At 40.6% G+C, this 15,824-nt stretch overlaps 1 protein-coding gene and 1 non-coding gene across 5 annotated transcripts in view; one reads left to right on the top strand and one right to left on the bottom strand.

Annotated features, from left to right (window-relative positions):
* The window catches only part of Senp6 (SUMO specific peptidase 6), a 134,140-nt gene that overhangs the window by 62,190 nt on the left and 56,126 nt on the right, over positions 1 to 15,824 (top strand). For all 4 annotated transcript variants that reach the window (XM_045160412.1, XM_045160411.1, XM_045160414.1 and 1 more), the window contains one exon: positions 4,601 to 4,671. In XM_045160412.1, coding sequence (XP_045016347.1) covers positions 4,601 to 4,671 — 71 coding nt within the window. The remainder of the gene's footprint in view (positions 1 to 4,600; positions 4,672 to 15,824) is intronic.
* Positions 10,401 to 10,531, bottom strand: LOC123464291. The gene has a single exon (XR_006639520.1). It is a non-coding gene; the product is annotated as a small nucleolar RNA SNORA33 (small nucleolar RNA).

The raw sequence follows: 15,824 nt of genomic DNA, 5'->3' as shown, positions 1-15,824 counted from the left end.
AAATGGAACTCCAGATGCATGTGCCACCTTGTGCATCTGGCTTATGTGGGTCTTAGAGAATAAAACCTGGGTCCTTTAGCTTTGCAGGCAGTGCCTTAACCACTAACCTATTTCTCTAGCTCCCTGTATCACTCTTAACTAAAGGAGCACTTCGTTACTCAAACAGTTTTGAACAAATATTTTAATTAATTTTAGTCATAAAAATGGACTTTTTTATTTTTCATTCTTCTTTATTTATTTGAGAGAGAAAGGGAAAGAGACAAAGAAGATGGGCTGCCACGGCATCTAGCCACTGAAAACAAAACTCCACATATATGTGCCACCATGTGCATCTAGCTTATGTGGGATGTGGGGAATTGAACCTGAATCCTTTGCCTGTGTAAGCAAGTGCTTTAACTGCTAAGCCATCTCTCCAGCCCTATAAGACTGGGCTTCTAAAACATCTGTACAAAACTAATACTGAAGCACAACATCTCTGTACACAGGAAGACAACAAACAGTGAACCCTCCTACCTCAGTTTAATTTGACATAGAAAAGCACCAGCTGAAAGCTAGGTATTGTGGCACTTCCCTATAGTACTAGCACTTGAAAAATAGAGGTAGGAGGCTCAGGAGTTCAGAGCCAGCTTGGGCTACATGGTAAATTTGAGGACAGCCTGGCTGGTCTACCTGAGGTTGTGCATCAAATATATATCCACTAAAAACACCATACCATTTTGGAGTTTTGAAATTTATACCTGCATAACTGAAGGCTCTCTCAGATGTAGTAATTACCATACATTTTAATTTGACATCGTTTAGCCAAAAATATATATACATATATATTTTTTAATTGTGCTTTGGGCACAAACCTATAATTCCAGAACCAGTGAAGAGTGAGGCAGGAAATAGAGTTGACAACCAGCTGGGCTACCTAGCTAGACTATCTCCAAAAATAAAACATATAACTAAATTAAAGAAAGTAAGAGTATGACAAACTTAATTCACCTGCTCATCAAACAAATACTTACACATTAAAAAGTTATTGGGGGCTGAAGAGATGGCTTAGCAGTTAAGGCACTTGCCTGCAAAGCCAAAGGGCATAGATTCAGTTCCCCAGGACCCATGTAAGCCAGATGCTGTCTGGAGTTTGCAGCGGTTGGAGGCCCTGGCATGCCCATTTTCTCTCTCTGACTCCCTCCCTCCCTCTCTCTATCTCTCTCAAATAAATGAAAAAAAAAAAAGTTCTTATTGTATTAAATGTAGCTGTATTTTTTTTGTAGCTGTATTGTTAAAAAGATATTTATTTATTAGAGAGAGAAAGAGAATGGGCACACCAACAAGTAAGGAGGCAAATGCAAATGATATAATTCATGCTAAGACTATTGGTATTGCACGTGTTCCATGCATTCATTCTCATGGGCAGTGTGTGCATACTTCAGAGCACTGTATCAGATTGCAAGGAACCAAGTTCACTAATGTAGCATTTGTCTATTCATATATATGATTTATCTGAATATGCTAGTGCTTTTGGTCTATGATTTTATAAGTAATAAGCAGACAAAAAAGAACATTTCCAGATGATTTTGTATAGCTGTCAAATAATTCTTTGTTACTAATATTAGAATTTCAAAATATTTACTGTTTTTCATGTCCATGACTTTAAAAACTTGAAACTCAGAGTTTCTGTGAGTTTCTGTATTTTCCTCAGATTGTATTATACTTGGTGTGAAAGTATACAGATTACAAAAGCATACATTTTTAATTTTGTGCAGTTAGGAGATGAAAACTTTATTATCATCATTATTAATACTATTTTTAGAAGTAGGATCTCTTGTAGCCCAAGGTGGCCTCCAGTTCATGTATCTGAGGTTGGCCTTTATCCTCATCCCAAGTGCTGGGATTACAGATGTGCCACCACACCTGGCTAGGAGCTGAAACTTACCTGTGCTTTTACAGCACTATGTCTACCACTGCATAGTCACAACAGTAATCTCATAAACTATAAAACCTTGGCAGGGCAGAAATTCCTCCTTTTAACCAGATGTTGCGGTACTCATTCATGTGAGTACAGTTTGCTGGGATTCAGACTCTAGAGTCATTGCTTGATGTGATTAACCATTATGATTATTTTTCTCATCTATAAAGAGTTCCTTTTATATCTTACAAGCCTATCTCCTTGAGAGCAGTACCTGTTACATGATGTTCAGTGTTCACCACCTGCTCGTATGCATATAGTACTGCCAACTCTTTTCATGTTAGCTTCGTTTGGCATTGTAAATGCTTTTACCTTTACAATATAGTGCTATAAGTTTCTTACAAGAATATTCCTTTGTGGTTTTTGTCTACTCAAGCTAATAAAAGCAAGATAAAATGACCCCCAAAAAGTGTACCTAATTATATGGGGAGCCTGACATAGTAGTTTATTATTTTTAAGACGAGTATACTTATATTCCCACTAAAATCATTGTAAGACTAAAACAATTTTCTGATTGCCGGTCTTATTGGAAACATTTTGTTGTGCTGATTTTGGAATTAGCCTCAAGACCAGTTTATTTAATGTTATTTTATTTGTTGATTTAATTTAATTTGTTTTAGATTTTTATTTTTAAATATTATTTATGTGCAAACAGAAGTGAGGAACTGAAGTACGGGCACACCAGGGACTCCAGCCAGTGCAAACGAACTCCAGACACATGCACTGCCTTATGTATCTTTCTGTATATGGGTACTGGGCAATTAAACATAGGCTATTGGGCTTTTAAAGCAAGTGCTTTTAACCCACTTAGCCATCTCTTCAGTCTGATTTATTTTTTGTTGTTTTTTTTAAGTTGGTTGTACTGGGTGTGATGGCATACACCTTTTTTTAAAAAAAAAATTTTTTTTATTTGCAAATAGAAATAGAGAGGAGAGAGAATAGGCACTTGGGAGCCTCCAGCTGCTGCATATGTACTCCAGATGCATGTGCTACTTTTGCATCTGGCTCTACCTGGATACTGGAGAGTCGAACCTGGGTTGTTAGGCTTTGCAGGCAAGTGCCATCCTTCCAGCCCCCTAATTTGTTTTTAATTAACTGAAAATATTTACAACATAAATTGGAAACTGAAGCCAGGCGTGGTGATGCACGGCTTTAATTCCAGCACCTGGGAGGCAGAGGTAGGAGGATCACTATGAGTTTGAGGCCACCCTGAGAATACTGAGTGAATTCTAGGTCAACCTGAGCTAGAGCAAGACCCAACCTTAGAAAATAAAAAAAATAAGGAAACAATAGTATTTGAATAATGGAAACATGGATTTTTGTTTCTTTTTAAAAACATTTATTTAGGGGCTGGAGAGATGACTTAGTGGTTAAGGCATTTGCCTGCAAAGCCAAAGGACCCAGGTTTGATTCCTCAGGACCACCTAAACCACATGGACAAGGTGGCACATGCATCTGAAGTTAGTTCATTTGCAGTGGCTAAAGGCCCAGGTGTGCCCATTTTCTCTCTTTCTCTATCTCCCTATTTCTGTCTGTCTCAAATCAAATAATTTTTTAAACTTTTTTTTAAAGTTATTTATTTATTTATGACAGAGAGTATGGGTATGCCAGGGCCTCTTGCCACTGTAAACAAATTCCAGGTGCATGCACCACTTTGTGCATCTGGCTTAACATGGGCACTGGGGAATCAAACCTGGGGCATCAGGGTTAGTAAGCATGTACCTTAACCACTGTGCCATCACTCTAGCCATTTTTTGTTCTTTTTATTTATTTGCACATGTGTATGTTTGTGTGTGTGCATGAATGCATGGATGTGCCAAGGTCTGTATGTACCACTGAAAATGAACTCCAGATGCATGTGCCACTTTGCACCTATCTGACTTAACAGGTTTTCTTGTTGTGAAATTTTTTAAAGGAATTATTTGTTTGTTTGTTTGCTTATTTATTGGGGGGGGGGACAGGTAGAGAGAGAAAGAATGGGCCTGCCAAGGCCTTCAGCCACTGCAAATGGACTCCAGCTGCATGCACTACCTTGTGCATCAGGCTTATGGGTCCTGGAGAATCAAACTAGTGTCCTTTGGCTTTGCAGGCAAGCACCTTAATCACTGAGCTATCTCTCCAGCCCTTTATTGTGAATTTTATAAACTGGTTAAAAGCAATTCTGAAAGGAAACTTCTATAGATTTATCCAGTTATAAAGATTTGAGGAGTAAATATATAGCTTTTTGAAGTGCTTCCTTTGAAAAGTGGGGGTAGCAATAGTGTCTGTAGTCCCAACTACTTGGGACTGAGGCAAGAGGATCACTTGAACCTAGGAGTGCAAGTACATAGTTTGACAATATCTCTAAAAATAAATAAATAATAATAAAGAAGCAAATGAAATGCCTCCTTTGAACAAGCAGTAATTAAAATTCATTTCTTCAGAACTTACCGCAGCCTGCCTGTATGAGTCTGGAGAATGAAATGCTAAGCATGAGGGTCACTGCTCTTCAGCCTCAGGTTATTCTGTCTATTGCAGGGTTATTACTCAGTACTATCATATTTGTATGTACTAAGGTATGAGTATGTGTATTTTAAATATCCCTTTTTCATTTTGAAAACTACATTCCAATTTGAGTGAAACTATATAAATTTCCTTTTGTAGGAAAGAATACCCATCTCATGTCCAAAAAGTTGAAATTAACCCTATAAGATTAAATCGACCCCATTTTGTAGGTAAGTGTGCAATTTTATTTTTTTATACCTGAAAAGGGCTTTAAATTCCTGCATTGAGAATTGCAAATAGAAATAAAACTAGTTTTAGAATACTCCAAGGTATAATAGAAATATGCAGAAAACCATTTGTTGTGTAATATATTTGGTCTTACATTGGTATTTAACATTGGTCTTATATCATTGGTTTGGTTGCATAGCCAGGTGAGTACAGTTTGAAGTCTTTGGATTATAGTACATTTTTGTAAAAAAAAAAAAAAAAAAAAAAAATCCAGTTTTTAAAAAAATTTATTTATTTGCAAGCAGAAAGAGAGAATGAGTGAATGGTTGTGTCAAGGCCTCTAGCTGCTGCAGATGAACTCTAGATGCATATGCCATTTTGTGCATCTGGCTTTAGTTTGGTAATGAAGGAGTTGAACCAAGATTGTTAAGCTTTGCACGCAAGTGCCTTAACTGCTGAGGCAGCCCAAAATTTGATTTTTTAACTGTACATGAGCAATAGCTTTAAATTGTTTCATATTGTATTGTATTCACAACCTTAAATTTAATGCAATAATAAAAGGTACAAGTAACATTTATAAAAAATCATGATCAAAATTATTTTCCCTATCTAAAAATCTAAAGTAGTGAGTTTGTATTATATTTTTGAGACCAGGGATCTCAGTGTGTTGCGGGCTGTTCTCAGTTTCACAATCCTCCTCCTAACTCCTGAGTGCCAGGACTTAGGAGTGTGCTACTGTGCCTGGTGTAGAGTAGAGATTTTTAATGTATGTCCTCATTTGTCTGACTTTACTGGTATAGAAAGTTGTGGTGGTTCTTAGTTTCAAACTCGAAAACATTTAGCTTTTTTAGATAGCTAAGAATTCTTTCTTATAGCACTCATGTTCTTTTTCACTTTGGCTAAATCCCATCATACATGTATGAAATACACCTTTATATATATACTTTTGGCTTTTTTTCTTTTTTTTTTTGGAGGTAGGGTCTCACTCTAGCCCAGGCTGACCTAGAATTCACTCTATATTCTCAGGGTGGCCTCAAACTCACAGCAATCCTCCTACCTCTGCCTCCTGAGTGCTGGAATTAAAGGCATGCGCCATCACACCCAGCTAGTCAATACTTTTAGTTTTATAGGTAGAATTTTCCATAGTTTCATCTTTTCTTATTAAATTTTATGCATTTCAAGTTTGAGTTAGTATACTTATAATGCTTAGTTATGTTTATTAGTTTAATAATAGTAATTCTCTTAACAATGGTTGTTCTGTCCTCAAATTTATGTCTGGGGGGTGCACATACTATGGTATACATGTCAAGGTCAGTGAAGTTGTTTGTGCTCCACCTTCTTTGAGACAAGGTCTCTTACCACGGCATATGATTCATGACCCACGGGTTGTGAGGAATTGAAGCCTGACTATCAAGCTTTGCAAACAAGACTATAACTGCTAAGTCATTTCCTCAGCTCCATACTATTTGCTAAATCAAGTACTTGATAATCTATTATTTTCATTATCCTAACTCCCAATCCCAGAGCCCCATAAACTAATGTCATCTTTTTACTGCATTTGGAAAGGAGTAAATGGAAGGCCAGCAGAAGTACATAATTGCCTGAGCACACCAAACTTATAACTGGCAGACCTGGTTTGAAACCCAGTGTTTCAGTTTTCTTGCTGAGTTCCAAAGTTTTGTCTTCAGAGACAGTTTGTATAAATAGTATTTCCATTTGAGCAATTTGTCTCATTAATGTGGTTTGAGAGGCCAGTAGAGTCAGTCTGTTATAATTCTTAAAGTTTATTCTACAACATTCTTTTTTTTTTTAATTTTTGATTTTTCAAGGTAGGGTCTCACTCTGGTCCAGGCTGACATGGAATTAACTATGGAGTCTCAGGGTGGCCTTGAACTCATGGCTGAACTGAGGCAAGGGGAAACTGTCTATAATACCCTAAAGCCCTCTTCTGGCAAGGCTCCCCCCCAAATTGCCACCAGCTGGGAACCAAGCACTGGCTTACATTTTTAAAAAATTAACTTTACATCTGGGTGTGGTGACACACACCTTTAATCCCAGCTCTCAGGAGGCAGAGGTAAGAGGATTGCCTTGATTTGGCAACCCTGAGACTATATAGTGAATTGAGGTCTAACTGGACTAGAGCAAAGCCCTATCTCAGAAAGTAAAATAAATAAGTAAATAAACAAAAAAAAATTTTTATTTATTTGAGAGAGAGAAGGGAGTATGGGCATGCCAGGGCCTCCTGCCACTGCAAACAAACTCCACCTGCATATGCCACCTTGTGCATCTGGCGTTACATGGGTACTAGGGAATAAAACCCAGGACTCAGGATTTGCAAGCAAGTGCCTTTAACACCTGAGTCATCTCCAGCCCTTACAGAAAAAAATTTATTTTCTTTATTTATTTTTGTTTTTTAAAACATTTATTTATTTGAGAATAAAATAAATAAATAAAAATAAAATAAACCCCCCCACACACACACACAACACACTCCTGGAATATCACCCCCAAACAGACACCCTCCTGGAATATCGCCCCACACAGACACATTCCTGGAATATCACCCCCAAACAGACACCCTCCTGGAATATCACTCCCTCACAGACACAGACACACTCCTTGAGAATCACCCCCCACACAGACGCTCCTGGAATATCATCCCCAAACAGACACTCCTGGAATATCGCCCCCACACAGACACATTCCTGGAATATCACCCCCAAACAGACACCCTCCTGGAATATCACTCCCTCACAGACACAGACACACTCCTTGAGAATCACCCCCTGTTGCACTCAGGTTCGCATTGCTGGTAGAAATCACCCAACCCAGAGCAGCTTCTGGGAAAAAGAGATTTATTTTGGCTTAAAGGCTCGAGGGGAAGCTCCACGATGGCAGGGGAAAATGATGGCATGAGCAGAGGGTGGACATCACCCCCTGGCCAACATAAAGTGGACCACAGCAACAGGAGGGTGTGCCAAACTCTGGCATGGGGAAACTGGCTATAAAGCCCATAAGCCCACCCCCAACAATACACTCCAGGAGGCATTAATTCCCAAATCTCCATTAGCTGGGAACCTAGCATTCAGAACACCTAAGTTTATGGGGGACACCTGAATCAAACCACCACACCCCCCACACAGATGCTCCTGGAATATCACCCCCAAACAGACACTCCTAGAATATCGCCCCCACACAGACACATTCCTGGAATATCACCCCCAAACAGACACCCTCCTGGAATATCACTCCCTCACAGACACAGACACACTCCTTGAGAATCACCCCCAACACAGACGCTCCTGGAATATCACCCCATCGCGTGCGTGCACATGCGCACGCACACACACAAACACACACACACACACCGGAATATCACTCCAAACACACAAAACACTTTTATAATGTCACCCCCCCATGCACACTCCTTGTTGCAGTCAGGTTCGCATTGCTGGTAGAAATCACCCATGCAAGAGCAGCTTGTGGGGGAAAAAAGAGGTTTATTTTGGCTTATAGGCTTGAGGGGGAAGCTCCATTATGGCAGGGAAAAATGGCAACATGAGCAGAGGTTGGACATCACCCCCTGGCCAACATAGGTGGACCATAGCAGCAGGAGAGTGTGCCAAACAATGGCATGGGCAAACTGGCTGTAACAACCATAAACCCTCCCCCAAGAATAACTGCCTCAAGGAAGCATTAATTCCCAAATCTCCATCAGCTGGGACACCTGAACCAAACCACCACATTCAGCCCTTGGCCCCCACAAACTGATAACCATACATGAAGTAAAATACAATACATTCATCCTACTTTAAAAGTCCTCATAGTTTTTTATCAGTTCCAATGATGTTCATATATCCCCATAGTCTAAGATCTTTTACCTGAGCCATAATACCAAAACACCCTTAATAGCACAGAATAAACATTCACACTGCAGAAACTGGCACTGGGCATAGCAAAGAAACATTCAACCAATACAAGACTTAAAACAAGCAGGGCAAACATCAAACTCTGTAGCTTCTACTCCAACAACTCTAGCCAGTGACAAGTCTCCAAGTCCGATAATTCTAACCAGCAACAAGTCTCTGGAGTTCTAGTTCCACCCCTTTCCAAGGTAGGGGTCTTAACTGTAGCCCTGAATGACCCTTAACTTAAGAGTGTAATCCCAAGGCTGACCTTGAACTCACAACAATCCTCCTACCTCTGCCTCCTGAGTTCTGGGATTCCCACGCTGTGTGTAGGCTACTCACAGTCCTGGAAAACTTGATCAGGGCCAGCAGCTCCTTAGCAGCTATCTTGTGGTCCTGGCATCTCCACGGGGTCTCCATGAAGGCATCCAGCAAATCTGCTTCGCACTGCCCATGGCCATTTTCAGAACACATGACCATGTTGCAAACTCAGTGATCCTCTCTGTCCTGCATTTCTTATACTCCACAATACCAGATAGGGTGCCAATTTGTTAATCCAGTGGGGAATAAAGCAGACTTTGAAGAACAGGGCAGAGTCTATATTCTTCCTATTGCCCCAGTGTAGGTCAGCTAGCCTAGTCTCAAAGGTTGTAATCTCTCAATTGCAGCTGAATGGGCAACAGTTCACCCAAAGATTTTTCTTTCTGTGCCATATCCCTCTGATCACATCAGTTCATTCCTATGCAAAGCAACACTGCACAACTTCTCAGGACACGGGCATAACAGCAAGCTTCCCACACAAACTGCTAGCCCAGTCCAAGCAAAGCTCTTTCTCGCCCTTATAAGCCATACCTCACAGTCCATAGTTGTTACTGCATTCACGTCTTTCAACTCTGATTAGAATAGTCAGTTAGGCTGTACTTAGAGTACTGCAAGACCAAGGTTTCACATCTTTCCACATTCCTCTTGAAAATCAGCTCCAAAAGGACAAAACTACACAGTCAGGTGTCTAACAGCAACCACACTCCTTGGTATCACTTTACGGTTGCAGTCAGGTTCACGTTGCTTGTAGAAATCACCCATCCAAGAGCAGCTTTTGGAGGAAAATGAGGGTGGACATCACCTCTTGGCCACATAAGGTGGACCATAATAACAGGAGAGTGTGCCAAACACTGGCATAGGGAAACTGACTATAAAACCCATAAGCCCACCCCCCCAACAATACACTGCCTCCAGGAGGTGTTAATTCCCAAGTCTCTATCAGCTTGGAACCTAGCATTCAGAACCCCTAAGTTTATGGGGGACACCTGAATATCATCCCCCACACAGACACACTCCTGGAATATCACCCCCCCACACACATACAACAGTCCTGTAATATCACTCCCCATACACATCACACTTCTGGAGTATCACCCCCCCACACACACACACACGCACACACAACACACTTCTATAATAATATTACCTTCCCACACATTCTCATATCACCTCCACGCACTCCTATGATATCAACACTGCCCCCCACACCCCTATAATTTCATGTCTTAACTGTGTCAGAGACCCAGGCGTGGGAATCCCAGAACTCAGGAGGCAGAGGTAGGAGGATTGTTGTGAGTTCAAGGTCAGCCTTGGGATTACACTCTTAAGTTAAGGGTCATTCAGGGCTACAGTTAAGACCCCTACCTTGGAAAAAACAAAAACAAAAAGTCGTAGTTTCATAATTTTTTTCTCTTTCAAAATTTTTTTAACAACGTCCATGAAGTTTCGTCATTTTTGAATTTTTCTCTTGTCATTTATTAACTTATGAAAATGCTTTGAATTATTGTATCCATTTTGAGGAATCATAATGACCTCAGTTGTCCTTAAGGCTCATAAAATGGCATCACTATTGCCAGCTGTTTCTAAATTTTTACAGAAACACATTCAGATAACCAGAGTAATTAACTGGCTTTCATCTTCTTTTTATTACTTAAGAAAGAGAGAGTATGGGTGCTTCTGGCTTTATGTGAGCACTGGGGAATCCAACTGATGCCAACAGGCTCTGTGAACTACTGAGCCTCTACCCCAGCCTTGTTGCCTTTTTATTTTGGTTTGTTTATTTATTTATTTGAGAGGGACAGACAGAGAAAGAGGCAGATAGAGAATGGGTGCGCCAGGGCCCCCAGCCGCTGCAAAGGAACTCCAGATGCATGTGCCACCTTCTACATCTGGTTTATGTGGGCCCTGGGGAATTGAGCCTGGAACCAGGGTCCTTAGGCTCCATAGCCAAGCACTTAACCTCTAAGCCATCTTTCCCGCCACTACCACCCCCATTTTTTTTTTTTAAGGTAAGGTCTTGCTCTAGTCCAGGCTGACCTGGACTTCACTATGTAATCTCAGGATGACCAGACCTCAAATTCAGGGTGGTCCTCCTACCTCTGCCTCCCAAGTGCTAGGAGTAAAGCATGCATCACCACACCCGACTGTGTGTGTGTATGTGTGTGGTGTTAACCTTCTTCTGTTAAAAAAAAAATTACGGGTTGGAGAGATGGCTTAGTGGTTAAGTGCTTGCCTGTGAAGCCTAACGACCCCAGTTCGAGGCTCGATTCCCCATGACCCACATTAGCCAGATTGCACGCATCTGGAGTTTCCAGTGGCTGGAGGCCCTGGCGCATCCATTCTCCCTCTCTCTCTCAGTCTGTCGCTCTCAAATAAATTTTTTTTTTTTAAAAAAAAAAAGGCATTAGGTTACCTTAGTTTAAAAAAAATTATAAAGATTGGGCTGGAGAGATGGCTTAGCGGTTAAGCGCTTGCCTGTGAAGCCTAAGGACCCCGGTTCAAGGCTCAGTTCCCCAGGTCCCACGTTAGCCAGATGCACAAGGGTGCACACACATCTGGAGTTCGTTTGCAGTGGCTGGAAGCCCTGGCGCGCCCATTCTCTCTCTCTCCCTCTATCTGTCTTTCTCCCTGTGTCTGTTGCTCTCAAATAAATAAATAAAAAAATTAAAAAATAAAAATAAAAAATTATAAAGATCATTAACACATGCACTGGAATTCACAGGAAATACAATGGTTAGAACTGAGCCATATAGTTAGAGATAGGATTATAGTTTCAAGATCAATTTCAACTATGAGCCCTAAAACAAGTTGGAAGGAAGAGGAAAACAGGCTGGAGAGATGGCTTAGCAGTTAAGGTATTTGCCTACTAAGTCTAAAGACCCAAGTTCAACTTCCTAGATCCCACATAAGCCAGGCACATAAGGTGAGATGTACAAGGTCGGGTATGTGCACAAGGTGGTACACTTGTCTGGAGTTTGGTTGCAGTGGCTGGAGGCCTTAGCTAAATCTCTCTCTGTCTCACAAAAAAAGAAAATGTCTGAACAGAGAATGCTGCTTAAAGGATTCTCTGCTCAAAAAATACTTGAAAAAGCAGCAACATTACAGGAAGGAAGTGGCACCTGTCTGAAGTGCCCTCATTACTCAGAAGACTGAGATAGATGGACTACTGACATTTCAAAGCTAGTCTGGTCTATGTATGGAGTCTTTGGGGGCTTGGTTGTGCTATCAGGAAATAAGGAAAACAACTGTTTCATGAATCTGGTTTCTTGGAGCTTGTTTAGACTGACTAAAACATAATGGTCTTGCTAGAAAGGGATTCACGTAGCCAAACTTCAAAATGGGCCAATGTTCCAGAAGTCAGGAGTTTCACAGCAACTAGCCATAGAAGTCCCCTTGACAGCATAAGGAGTTTTCCTGTGCTGGCTTGGACATAGCTCACTGGTAGAACACTTGTGTAGCATGTGTGAGAGTATAGGTTCCCTCACTATCAGCACACACACAGAACAGCATAACCAAGCCATTGAGACAGTCTGGCTTTGAATACCATGGTATGATAGACAGCCTTTCTTCAGGATAGCCTGTGTCTTTCTTTTAAGGATATGCACCAATGGAGCCTCTCCTTAAGGCCTTTGTGAATCTCACTTGGAACATCATGGCAGTGTCGTATCTTACAGACTCCCATCATTTAGTCAGGTTCAGATAGTGCATACAGATCATTAACTTTGTTTGATATGGCATTGCACACAGTAATCTCAGGATTTCAGAGACAGGAGGATAGTTGTGAATTCCAGGCCAGCATGTGTTATGTAAGGATGCCCAGCATCTAAAACAAAACTGAGACCAAGCGAGGCGGCACATGCCAAAATCCCAGAACTCAGTAGACTGAGGTAGGAGGACTGCTGTGAGTCTGAGGCCAGCATGACCTACAGAGTGAGTTCCAGATCAGTCTGGGCTAGAGTGAGACCCTAACTCTGTGTGGCAAAGGATAAGCCATTTTCAAAGTTGCCACAGTAATATCACCCTACCCACACACACATGGTCCTGTAATTTCATGTTTTAAATGTTTCTTATTGTTTCATCTGCTTTTTATTCTTGTTTATTTATTTGAGAGAGAGAGAGAAAGAGAGAGAGAGAGAGAGAGAGTTGCCTTAAAAACAGAAAAGGTGTGGGGTTGTTTTTCTAGCAGTAGGGAAGGACACAGGAAGATTGCTGGGAATTTCACTGCATTGTGCTTACATGTTTAGTTCTAGGCCAACTTAGCTATTGAAACCCTATCTCAACTCCCAGTCCTCAGTCCCCATGAAACACAAAAGCCAAACCAAACAACACAGCGTGGACGATTTTGCCAATAATAACCAAGCTGAACATCCAGACATCTTCCATGGAACTTACTGGAATGTTGGCTTTTGTTTTGTTTTGTTCTGTTTTTGTTTGTTTTTCAAGGTAGGGTCTCACTCTAGCCCAGGCTGACCTGGAAATTGCTGTGTAGTCTCAGGGTGGCCTTAAATTCACAATGATTCTCCTACCTCTGCCTCCCTAGTGCTAGGATTAAAGGTGTGTGCCACCAAACCCAGTTTACCAAGCAGTTTTTTTCAAATCCTAACTTTAAATATTTTTTATTTATTTGAAAGGTATTGAATGAAAAAGTGTGTGTGTGTATGTATGTATGTGTACAGGCACACCAGGGTCTCTTGCCGCCATTGCAAGCAAACTCCAAACACATGCCACACTGTGCATCTGGCATAGATACTGGGGAATTTAACCAGGGCTCTAAATCATAGCACTTATAAAACTGAGGTAGGAGTATTACAAGTTTGAGGCAACTCTAGGCTATTTAGCAAGTTCATGCCAACCTGGGCAACATAGCTAGACTTTATTTCAGAATGAAAAAAGAGAGAAGATATTCAGGATAGAAAAATAGAACTATTTAGCAAAGTTGTGATTATGTCAATATAGAAATTAATTGACATTAAAAAATAAGAAAAATTTTTTCTTGTATACCTTGACCTTAAAGAACATCTACTTGGGCTGGAGAGATGGCTTAGCAGTTAAGCGCTTGCCTATGAAGCCTAAGGACCCCGGTTCAAGGCTTGGTTCCCCAGGTCCCACATTAGCCAGATGCACAAGGGGGCGCACACGTCTGGAGTTCGTTTGCAGTGGCTGGAAGCCCTGGCACGCCCATCCTCTCTTTCTCCCTGTGTCTGTCACTCTCAAATAAATAAATAAATAATGAACAAAAAAATATTAAAAAAAGAACATTTACTTGAGGTTTAATTGACTTTTTTAACCTAAATATTCATACTCAATATTTGAATTCAGACTTTTTCTTTTTTATCAACTTTTATTAGCATTTTCCATGATTATAAAAAAATACCCACGGAAATTTCCTCCCTCCCTCCCCCCCACACTTTCCCCTAGACTTTTTCTTATTACTGATCTAAGAGCAGTATCTAACTTGTATGGCTTAGTGTAGTAAATGTTTCTCCTACCTAAGTAGCTAAGTTGAAGAGAGCATTAGCACACTACAGTAGTCTGCACTGTGAAGAGAGAAAACCAGTTGGGACATTACTACTGGCTTAAGTCTTAAAAGGTCTAGTTAGTCCTTTCTTCTTCATCATCTTTTTTTTGTTTGTTTGTTTGTTTGTTTTTTTTGGTTTTTCAAGGTAGAGTCTCATGCTGGTCCAGGCTGACCTGGAATTAACTATGTAGTCTCAGGGTGGCCTTGAACTCTCAGTGATCCTCCTACCGCCTGAGTGCTGGAATTAAAGGTGTACGCCACATGCCCGGCATCATCTTTTTTTTTTTTTTAATGTATATATGTGTGTATGTTTGTTGTGTTTTTCCAAGGTAGAGTCTCACTTTAACTCAGGCTGACCTGGATGGAACTCACTCTGTAGTCGTTCCAGGCTGGCCTCCAATTCGTAGTGATCCTCCTATCTCTGCCTTATGAGTGATAGAATTAAATATGTATGCTACCGTGCCTGGCTAGTTAGTCCTTCTTTGTTTTGTTTTTCAAGGTAGGGTCTTGCTCTAACCCAAGTTGGCCTTGAATTCCCTATATAATCTCAGACTGGCTTGAAGCTCATAGCAGTTGTCCCACCTCTGCCTCCTGAGTGGTGGGATTAAAAACATGTACCACCATGCCTGGCTAGTTAGTCCTTTTTTGAAAACCTCAATCTCTCAATCTCAATCTCTCTCTCTCTCTCTCTCTCTGTCTTTCTCTCTCTAGATATATATATATACATATATATATATCTAGAAAAAGTCTGAATTTAAATATTGAGTATGAATATTTAGGTTAAAAAAAGTAAATTAAACCTCAAGTAATATTCTTTAAGGTCAAGGGATACAAGAAAAAATTTTTTTATGTCAATTAATTTCTATATTGACATAATCACAACTTTGCTAAATATATATACTCATACATATATATGTATGTATGTATGTATATATATATGTGGGTGTGTGCGTGTAAACAAGAGAGGATATGGATACACCAGAGCTTCTTGTCACTGCCAACAAACTCCAGGTGCATGCACCACTTTTTACATCTGGCTTTTCCCAGGGTACTGGGGAATCAAACCCAGGGTGGTAGATTTTTTTTAATTAATATTTTTATTTATTTATTTGACAGAGAAAGAGGAAGAGAGAGAGAATGGGCACACCAGGGCCTCCAGCCACTGCAAACAAACTCCAGATGTGTGCGTCCCCTTGTACATCTGGCTATCGTGGATCCTGGGGAATCAAACCTGGGTCATTTGGCTTTGCAGGCAAATGCCTTAACCACTAAGCCATCCCCCGCTAGCCCAAGGCTGGTAGATTTTCTAAGCGAGCACCTTTTAACCCCTGAGCTACCTCCCTATCCCCTAGTTACTCATTTTTTAAAAAATATATTGTATTTATTTATTTATTTGAGAGAGAGAGAA

The sequence above is a fragment of the Jaculus jaculus genome, chromosome 10, assembly GCF_020740685.1.
Source record: "Jaculus jaculus isolate mJacJac1 chromosome 10, mJacJac1.mat.Y.cur, whole genome shotgun sequence".
NCBI classification, from domain to species: domain Eukaryota; kingdom Metazoa; phylum Chordata; class Mammalia; order Rodentia; family Dipodidae; genus Jaculus; species Jaculus jaculus.
This window is presented reverse-complemented; position numbering and strand designations above follow the sequence as displayed.